This window comes from Epinephelus lanceolatus, chromosome 22, assembly GCF_041903045.1.
Source record: "Epinephelus lanceolatus isolate andai-2023 chromosome 22, ASM4190304v1, whole genome shotgun sequence".
Taxonomy (NCBI): Eukaryota; Metazoa; Chordata; class Actinopteri; order Perciformes; family Serranidae; genus Epinephelus; species Epinephelus lanceolatus.
Window position 1 is genome coordinate 4,210,774 of NC_135755.1, and position 10,640 is coordinate 4,221,413.

At 40.2% G+C, this 10,640-nt stretch overlaps 1 protein-coding gene across 1 annotated transcript; it reads right to left on the reverse strand.

Moving 5' to 3' along the window:
* Nucleotides 1-4,004: 4,004 nt before the first annotated feature.
* Nucleotides 4,005-8,799, reverse strand: LOC117245738 (uncharacterized). Its single transcript, XM_033609222.2, has 5 exons — nt 8,631-8,799; nt 7,803-8,069; nt 7,363-7,608; nt 6,406-6,549; nt 4,005-5,346 (listed from the first exon to the last, which is right to left on the reverse strand). The coding sequence occupies exons 1-5, from the start codon at nt 8,659-8,661 to the stop codon at nt 5,285-5,287; spliced, it is 750 nt and encodes a 249-aa protein (XP_033465113.1). The 5' UTR covers nt 8,662-8,799; the 3' UTR covers nt 4,005-5,284.
* Nucleotides 8,800-10,640: the final 1,841 nt, after the last annotated feature.

Genomic DNA, 10,640 nt, shown 5'->3' on the forward strand with positions numbered 1-10,640 from the left:
ATGTTGTTAAACTAGAGGAGCATGTCAGAGCATTTTTGGCCTGCGACGACCTAAAATAAAGTCATGGAATATTTACCTCTGAGATGTAGGCTAGTGGGGTAGAAGTATAAAGATGTAGAGTACCTCAAATTGTTCTTAACCTATTTAATTCCATCGGTCACAACAGTGACCACAAAAAAAGTTTGCAGTTATACGGCTCTAAAAATGTTACTCAATGATGTATCAATGCATTTCCAGCAAATATTGAAATAATAAAGGGTCTCCATGAAATATGTGCAGTGTCACATGTTTAGTGTAAATGGTCACATGACAAGCGGTTTACTTCCTGGTTGCACCATGAGACAAGGATAGCTGCATCAAAGCCCCCAAACAACAACAACAAAAAAAGTTTGTTTACGTAGAGACAGGACAGAGATTTTTGGTACACATTATCTTCAAGGTGTATTGATATGTGCATTTGCAATTACTCAACTTTAGTGCAGGTCACAGAATTAGTGAACATGTTGACGGCAACAATAGTGGCCGGTGGGATAACACAGTAAATCTGAATTTACATGTACTTGCCGAGCAGTGTCAGTATGTAATGCAGCCGGACGTAACCTGGTCGGCCCGACGGCACCTGTCAGGGCGATATGATGCTCTGCTGGATGCAGTCAGACGCAGAACGATACCTAACACGTCATATGACAAAGCGGTGATATATGCATGTGTAAGGGTTTTGATAAAGTAGTTACTCTAGAATATGATAAAGCATTCTTGTAGCAATGGTAGGGACTGCCAGTGCCAGAATTTTAAATTTATTAATAATTGAGCTGGGATATTTAAGTGCTCTGATGACTCACACAGGAGATTATATTAATTCGGTCAATAAATGGTAGATACAACACATTCTCCCACCACTCACAACTGTGACCAACCATAAAACATACTTTTTCACCTACCTTTCCATGAAAATGTATCTATTAAATTCTATTTAAGTCTGGGAAAAAGTTGGGATTAAATAGGATAAGTACAGTAGTTGAGTAAATACACTTGTAGATACTTTACACCACTGTCTGTGACCGCTGAAAGTCTCCATATGACACCTTTCACAGTTTGCTGATGATCTTTGATTCACATTTGTCTTTACAGCACTGAGCAGTAAGAAAATCGGTTTTAAAAAAATGACTGTGTTCTTGTTACTCTCTACACACCTCACTGGTAGTCTCCAGATGTGTTGAGGTTGAATGTTTGGGATAAACTGAAGGATGAAGTGTTGCTTTATGAATTGGAAAAAAAAGAGTTTCTCCCTCTTCAGCTAAATCAACTCATTAAAAACTCTATTGGATCAGCTGGAATATGCTTTGTCACAGAGCTGAAAACAGGCTGTTTTTCTGATTTTTTTAGAGATGCGTGGTTCTCACAGGACAGCCACAAACAAAAACAAAACAATCAAGTGTTAGTGTGACATGAGAAAGTGAACTAAGACCGCCATCTAGTGGTGTGTTGGAAGACTAGCAACTACTTGAGAGAATACAACATGTAAAGTACCTCAAGGAGACAGAGGAACTCATTACGTGCTGCCACCACGGAATGCGGTGAAAGAGGTCGTGGTCATTTCACGTATTTCTGTGAGATCAGGTTGTTTCCAACACTGAGATATAAAAATAATGTGCCAGATAAACTGTTAGGTGCTAAAATCCTTGATATGTGAACAGTGATTTTGTAATATTGTTGATGAAAACACAGATGCAGGCCGAAGTTTGTACATTTTTTACATGTGTGGCTTTTGATGCACTGGATCATCATTTTATAAATCATATCAGGGATAGAGTTGTTGTCTCAGGTCCTGTCCTTGACTGGATTTAATCTGTCCAGTGTCTTCTTATACTGATCGACCAGAGGATTAAAAATCTTTCAAAGACTCTCTACTTTAGGGTGGCATGGTAACAGAGTTGCTGTGTGTGTATATATATAATGTATTGATGCATGTTTTTATACTGTTACGACATTGTTTTACCATTTTACCACTAAATGTGTGTGTTTAATTTTTCTTGTGCTCCTCTGTTTTCAGCACTGTGCTGTCTATAAAGTGTATTATCATAATTATTATTATTATTATTATTATTATTTCTATACAACATTTTGATTTGCTCATACTTTTATTCACAACTGAAATCCCACATGGACGTAGTTTGTTTTGTAAGCTGTGAAACACCTGGAGTCTCATTTATAAACACTGCGTACGCACAAAACGAGGCCTGAAAGAGGCGTGTGCCACTTCCCACAAAAGTTGTGATCTATAAAAACAGACTTGATGGGAGAAGCTTTGACCCATGCTTGCTTATGTTTTGGAGATGGGAAATTGGTGACTCTGTTTGGCTTTTGTCTGTACATACATTTTTAGCGTGGATCCTACACACTGTTTTATCCACCTTATTCCTGAGGGCACGACTGTAGAAATGATTATGGTCACAACTTCCTGTGAGATAGCAGAAGTAGCATTAAGCTAGTTAGTCCCATAGACTGTCTGAGGTTAGTCCCAGTGGCTACTCTTGGTGGTTAACCGCCAACACTGGTTCTTTTCCAAAGTCATTTGCCTTCAGTTTAGCAAATACTCATTTATTTTTTAACAAATATTTAACTAATGTTAACTTAGCATTTTCTAAAATGTTTTTGCGGAGCTCTGGTACCTGTTGCACTGTCCGTGTCTGTAACGACTAACAACCAGGCTGAGCTAACTCTTTGTCTTCAGCAACTGTTTGTTGAACATGTGACCAGAACAAAAAGGGATTGTTCCTGTCGCCATGGTTACTGTTGATATGGGAAATAAAACCACAAGAGTTTCACCAGACATAGCGAAATAGCATTAAATCAGAATTAGCAGAAGAGAATGACACGTAGACTGACAGGTCCGTCACTCAACGTCAGTACGTGATATCCCTGTCTTTCCCCATCTGACTTCGTTCTCAATCTACATTAGAAAATTGCACGCTATAAAATCATCTCAGCAACATACCTTTGAAATATGTATTTAGTCATTAGGGCTGAGAAGTCTGCTGCTAAATTCAGCATCATGTTTCGCTCAGAAGAGTTTGTAATAAATCAGAAGTTGAGAAAAAGTGTAAACTGTGTCGTTAACGCAGACGAGCAGAGGATTAGCTGGGAAACATCACATTTATTCACTTTACACTGAGCTACAGTTAATACTGAATTATGCGTTAGTATCTCTTAATAAGTCATCAGAAATCATAAACCATCTTTAGAAGGAGCAGATGTTACCTTAAGCTGCTCGGGACATTATAAAGTTAACAATATTTTTAACAGAGCAAGGCGAGCTAATCGCTAGCGTGCTCGGTTGCTTTGACATGGCAGTCAGAGATGGCAGAGGTATGATCACATGATCCTGTTTGAGCTAGAACAGGTGGTGGGTTCCACATTTTATTTCCCCATTGCTCCTGGAAAGAGGAATAGAGAACTGTAAACAAGCTGTTACCATAGGAAATTGCCAGTTTTGGTTCAGTGCTGGAAGTTGTTCCCATAATTAACTTAATTAATTAAGATATGTAATGAATAAGGTGAAATAGTGGTAGGGACTTATACGTTTTACTTCCACCTACTCCTTTTCCGACTCCTTGTTTTTTGTTTTATTTTTGTTTTCACTTGTCTTACTTTAAATGCTCGAAATAAAATAATTCATTCATTCATTCAATCCTTCATACATAATTCACACAAGGTATCACAGGGGCTAGGAATACTGTGGATAAATTAGCCCTGTGGCTACTAAGAGGCTTAGATGCAGAAACTGTGATTGATAATTAAAAAAAGAACCCAATGTTTCCACCCTCATTCAATGTTAACAATTGAAGACAGAGAACACATTTATGCATTCTGTTTGTTTTTTGTTGTTTCCAACAATAAGCCAGTGCACCATGATTACCCATTTACCTTAAACAGCACAGCAAAACAACAACATATACCAGGTAAGATAGAGACGCTCTGTCCACAATGACTTTCACCTTTAAGACAGATTTATTGTGTTTCAGCCACAGAACACAACAGCGAGCAACTTCACTTAGCAACCAAACCACAAGAGTTTCCAGTCATATTACAAAACACAAAATATAAATGGTTTTATTAAATTACATCTGCTAAAATACACGTGTTTAACTATATACCTGTTTTCATTGTATTTACACTTTAAAAAAAGTCAATTTACATCATAGTTTTGATTAATGTTTGTAGCACAACTGTTGGCCCGGCCTTGGTGTGTGGGTTTGAAAAGTCCACTCTCCACTTCTAAGAAATAACACAGACGTACTCTGAATACGAACAAACTCACCACAACTGACCCACATAGGTAGGAAAGGCTGATTGAGTAACTCACTGTGAAAATGTCTGCGCTTTTCCTGTTTATATTTAAAGTGAGCATTTATATCACAGATGAATAACAATGCTAGAGAAGAACAAAATACTAAAGGGGGATTTACAGCAGTTATTTGTGTCATTATCCAGTAAAGGATTAATTCTATTTTCAGTCATCGTCTGAGTAAATTCTGGACAGATATAAAATGTCAAATGGAACAGATACCTGGACTAAATCTTCACACCTCATATATTTGCATGATGAAAACAACCAAACCACAATCACCCTCCACTTCCTTTTCACACTCAACGGTGAGGTAACACAAGAATTATGTGCTTTGTATCCATCCACCCCTCAGTAGCTACTCAGTTCCTTCTCTCATCCAAACAAGACTGTACTGAGAGTAATACAAGCCAAAAGGGTCAGAGGTCATAACACCCTGTTGAGATGGAGGCTGTGTTCTGTTTCTCTTGTCTCCTACCTGAAAGTGACTTGGAGGAAGTAAGAGACAAAAGGAAGAAAGTGAAGGAGAGATGGAGTCTATTACAGATGTGGTGTCCCGAACACATCCATCAGTCCAACAGCTAATCACTGAGCTGTATGTAGAAAAAAACTTGAAAAAGTTTCCTTAATGTTCTTTATTTACATCGAAATTTGTATGTGATTGTTTGTCTCAAAACAAGATCATCCAGATAAATGTAAACGTAAATGTTACAAGGCAGTTTTCAGCTTTAAATTTGTCTGGTTTGGGTTTGAAAGATAACTAACATAGAAATATTATTTATGTTTATCAGGATTCATAGACGTCACAGAGCTTTGTAAACTCCTCCAATCGTCACTATAGTCTTTGCTGGTATTGGACTGGTGGACAGTGGTAAAAATAGATCTCCAGGTGCAACTGAAGCTGAATTTCTTTGCCACTTTTACCAGTATGTAGGACTATACAACTATTTCCATGATGACATCATTGCTGCCTCTTCTCTCCAGGGCCATCCGAGCTGCTGAGAGCAGAAAGAGATAAAGTGTCTATGAAAATAACAGTGAGATTTATGTCTTAATATCATCAGTGACAATCAGCGGAGGGCTTTTTCAGATTAAGATGTTTGGGTAACGTTTGAGAGCAAACTGTTAAGCCACTTGCACGTCGCGTTGCAATGTTGGCAACCTCAAACCACAACCTGTCGTGACAGCAGCATGATTCACACGTATGGCTATCTTTGTTTAAATATTCACAGAACTGTGCTTTTATAACAAAGAACATGTACAGCTGAACAATGACCTCCCAGACGAAGATGTGCTGTGCTTTAGCGGCCCTGTAGCCTGGTTTGATGGTTGTTTCCCATAAACAATGAGACATGTTATCTTTGCCTGACAGAGTTGGAAAGACAACAAAATAAAATTGGCCACAAAAGTGGCAACAAACACAGTGGCACATGTTAACCTGACCTGAACTGACCTATTTCTTTGACCAACACAAAGAAAACACTGACTGCTAACCACTCTGAGTAAGTTCCACCACATCTGTGTCAGCTAAAATGACATTCATTCAGTATTAGGTTAAATAATGACGTCAAACCAAATTACACTTCTGTCTCGTGCCATTTAAAGAACAGGGTATCTCCTTAGGGCTTAGAATATCGCCGGCATGTGTTGTCAAACAGATAGACAGGACCGCGACAAAGATTCAGTAAGTCACAGTTGAATTACACCTAACATGTTTACAGGTTTATATAGAATCATATAGTATATAAACCTTTAAACAGGCTATGTCCATGTGAACAGTCACTGAAATCATCAGTTATGCAGATGACACCAGAGTGTCTTCAGCTAATCGTGTTTCCTTACATGAGTTTAAATATACGTTTTGTCAAATACTCACCCTTAAATGTATAAAGATGGTTGTGTTAATCAAAAACAAAAAATATTTCAGGGACCAAACAAGCTAACTGATAGCACAGCTAGCTAAAATCATTGTATTGTTGTTATTGGGTGATCTGTGTCGCTAACATATAAAGTAAAAGTAAGAATGCCTTGGTGGACATTTGTTGGAAAGTTCTTACCTCTGTTCCTGTCTCTGTAAATGAGTCCCAGTAAGATGGTGGACACCAGGTAAGGTGTTCCCACCAATAGGTGACATATCAGCCTGGGAACAGAGACTGAACAGGAACCTGTCGTTGGAGCTGAAGATAAAGGCGGAAGAGAACCTGTGAAGATATATTAAGTCTCATCAACCAAGGTCATTATCAAAATAACTCATACAGTTTTCATGTAAATAAACACAGTCATGAATATCTTGTTTGTATCCTTGAGGCCTGACAAATCAAATAACTTTCCACCCTCAAAAACAAAGTTTTTCAGTATTTGAAACCTGCGCTGTTTACATCATGCTGCTCCAGTGTGTGATTATATTCTGCATTACGGCTTTGTGGAATCAAAAGGTAGCCAATATGGGTGTGAGGTGTAACCCATCAGCGTTGGCCTCTAGTATGACATATAACAGTCTGAGTAGCGCTTTATAAACAACAATACAACACTGTATTCCTATCTTGCTGACATTTTCAGCAGATATTCTTCTTCTTTGAGTTAGCCGCTAACTGCTAACAGCTCCTATCTTTCATGGTGGGTCGCACGCATAACACATCGTCTAAACGTCACACCCATGAAGCCCATGATCCTGTCCCGCAGACTGTCCTGTTTAAACAGGACTCGAAGGTGAGACAACTCTATCCCACCATTTAACGACCATATTTTTAAACAGTACAGCAAGGTGACATAATGGCACGATATTCCCGCCTTAAACAGGTAGTGTAAACAGGGCTTTTAACACCACAACTTTCTTGTGTTGTGCCAGTGACCACACCCAACAGCAATGTCACGGAGTACTTACACACTTAGTGGTCAGGTGGCATTCTGGGTAATGTAGGCATCATGTTTTGACAAAGAAGAGGAAGAAGAACTGATGTATATATATATTTGACAGACTTTTCATCAGTTACTGTCGACTGTATTTATCTCACCTTTAACAGCCACCCAGCTGCCCAAGGATTCCCCAACTCCAGGGATGCTGCACGTGTAGAGTCCTTCATCAGACTTGGAAGCATCGGGAATGGTTAACTTTCCTGTGGAGCTGCTGCCGACAGAGCGGCCATCTTTATGGAAATCGTACGTGTGGTTGGAGGATTGCGACTCGGCTCTACAAAGCAGACTGAAAGCAGCTCCGTCTGACACAGGGAGGGCGGGACTCTCCAGGAGCACTGCGCGATCTTTGGGAGAGAAAGAAACTCATGTTTTGCTTTCACCAGACTTTTTTTTTACATTTCTAATATAACTCACTTTACTTTGTGGTTGGAAAACATGTCAGACACGGATTCTGATGTTAAGTCTCATCTATTAAATGGAGCTTAAAGTTTAACTGTAAATGGCATGAAACACCAATTTCCAGTGTTGTGTGCAGTACCAGAGACAGTGATGTTGATGGCGTTGCTTCTCTCGCCGTCTTCAGATTCACACCAGTACACCCCGGTGTCTGATGGGTAAATGTTTCTGATGATGCAGGTCGAACCTGAGGAGGAGGTGCCCCAGCTGGAGGAGCAGGGTCTGATCCCACCCTCCTCCGTTCTCCTCTTCACCTTCCAGCCAGTGGAATTCAACTGATCCTCGCAGCTCAAAGAGACGGTGTCGTACCTGAAGTACTGAGACCTGTCCGGGCTGACCTGAAGACAGGCTGCATGGAGGGAAGGAGACAAGGAAGGAAGGAAAGATAGATATGAGAGAGAGGAGGAAAGAGGAAGTGCGGGGGATGAATAAGGGGCACAGAAATCACGAAAGAATAGCCAAAAGGCAAATGAAAATGAGGAATTAAAAAGAAATAAATCAAAAGAAAAGAAAAGGAGGATAAAAGATACATAAGCAAAAACAGGGAAGCAGAGAGAGGACAAAAAGAAGAGAAGTGTGACAAAATATTGGAGGAAAGTGTGAAAAAAAACAAAAAAGTATGAAAAGGTAAGTAAAAGGAGGGTAGAATGAAAAGTAAAAAGGTTTGAGGAAGAAAAACGAGGGAGAAAAGATAACGACAGATTGAGATTGGAACAGAGAAGAATAAATGACACGCAGAGGAATTAAAAAATGGCACAAGAGACAAGAATGAACCAATGAAGACAAGAATGCAAACAATCAACCAAAAGAGAAAATAAAGTAATGACATTTCTAAACTCAATACACAGTAAAATCTTATTATCACAGATTATTTCCTTCACAGTGAAGAAATGTCAGAGTTTGTACTCACACAGCACCAGGCAGAACGGTGTTAACTGCATCCTGTCCTACCAACAACTGACGGTCGGACACGGCAACAGTCTGATCTCTGCACTTCCTCTCTGAGAAACCCACCCTCGCTTTCATTGCCTCTCTACAAGGTGTCATGGCTGCTTGTGTGCAACACCGTCAAGCAGCTTTCCTTCAAACAACAAATAAAGTTGCACAAAAAAACCCCAACTTAAAATTTATCAGTGTAATTCAGGAATTTCCTAAACAAACAATCTACATTCACTAACATTTTATCACTTACATAAAAATATTTATTAGTGCAGTTTTAAAGGCAAAAACTGAGGGGCTGCAAGTTAAAAATTGGAGCTTAAGGTCCCCTACATTTCCAAGACTCCCATTTAACAGCAACTTGAGACCAGGGCCGTGTCTAGGCAGTGACCTGGGGTGGCACAGGCTACCATCCTTGTATGAGTGACTACCTGCCCAGTCAGTTTGAACTGTTTGATGAGTAAACTGAATTGTCATTTATAGATGCAGTTCAGTCTTGCACCTTGTTTCCACTTATGTACAGTACAGGCCAAAAGTTTGGACACACCTTCTCATTCAATGCGTTTTCTTTATTTTCATGACTATTTACATTGTAGATTCTCACTGAAGGCATCAAAACTATGAATGAACACATGTGGAGTTATGTACTTAACAAAAAAAGGTGAAATAACTGAAAACATGTTTTATATTCTAGTTTCTTCAAAATAGCCACCCTTTGCTCTGATTACTGCTTTGCACACTCTTGGCATTCTCTCCATGAGCTTCAAGAGGTAGTCACCTGAAATGGTTTTCCAACAGTCTTGAAGGAGTTCCCAGAGGTGTTTAGCACTTGTTGGCCCCTTTGCCTTCACTCTGCGGTCCAGCTCACCCCAAACCATCTCGATTGGGTTCAGGTCCGGTGACTGTGGAGGCCAGGTCATCTGCCGCAGCACTCCATCACTCTCCTTCTTGGTCAAATAGCCCTTACACAGCCTGGAGGTGTGTTTGGGGTCATTGTCCTGTTGAAAAATAAATGATCGTCCAACTAAACGCAAACCGGATGGGATGGCATGTCGCTGCAGGATGCTGTGGTAGCCATGCTGGTTCAGTGTGCCTTCAATTTTGAATAAATCCCCAACAGTGTCACCAGCAAAACACCCCCACACCATCACACCTCCTCCTCCATGCTTCACAGTGGGAACCAGGCATGTGGAATCCATCCGTTCACCTTTTCTGCGTCTCACAAAGACACGGCGGTTGGAACCAAAGATCTCAAATTTGGACTCATCAGACCAAAGCACAGATTTCCACTGGTCTAATGTCCATTCCTTGTGTTTCTTGGCCCAAACAAATCTCTTCTGCTTGTTGCCTCTCCTTAGCAGTGGTTTCCTAGCAGCTATTTGACCATGAAGGCCTGATTGGCGCAGTCTCCTCTGAACAGTTGTTCTAGAGATGGGTCTGCTGCTAGAACTCTGTGTGGCATTCATCTGGTCTCTGATCTGAGCTGCTGTTAACTTGCCATTTCTGAGGCTGGTGACTCGGATGAACTTATCCTCAGAAGCAGAGGTGACTCTTGGTCTTCCTTTCCTGGGTCGGTCCTCATGTGTGCCAGTTTGGTTGTAGCGCTTGATGGTTTTTGCGACTCCACTTGGGGACACATTTAAAGTTTTTGCAATTTTCCGGACTGACTGACCTTCATTTCTTAAAGTAATAATGGTCACTCGTTTTTCTTTAGTTAGCTGATTGGTTCTTGCCATAATATGAATTTTAACAGTTGTCCAATAGGGCTGTCGGCTGTGTATTAACCTGACTTCTGCACAACACAACTGATGGTCTCAACCCCATTGATAAAGCAAGAAATTCCACTAATTAACCCTGATAAGGCACACCTGTGAAGTGGAAACCATTTCAGGTGACTACCTCTTGAAGCTCATGGAGAGAATGCCAAGAGTGTGCAAAGCAGTAATCAGAGCAAAGGGTGGCTATTTTGAAGAAACTAGAA

Bases quoted from the DNA above. Each gene is read 5' to 3' on its own strand.
- LOC117245738 (XM_033609222.2), bottom strand. From the start codon at position 8,661: ATGCAGTTAACACCGTTCTGCCTGGTGCTGT. The intron at 8,070-8,630 runs GTGAGTACAAAC...CCCTCCATGCAG, and splicing joins ACCGTTCTGCCTGGTGCTGT to CCTGTCTTCAGGTCAGCCCG. The intron at 5,347-6,405 runs GTAAGAACTTTC...TTCTGCTCTCAG, and splicing joins TTACAGAGACAGGAACAGAG to CAGCTCGGATGGCCCTGGAG.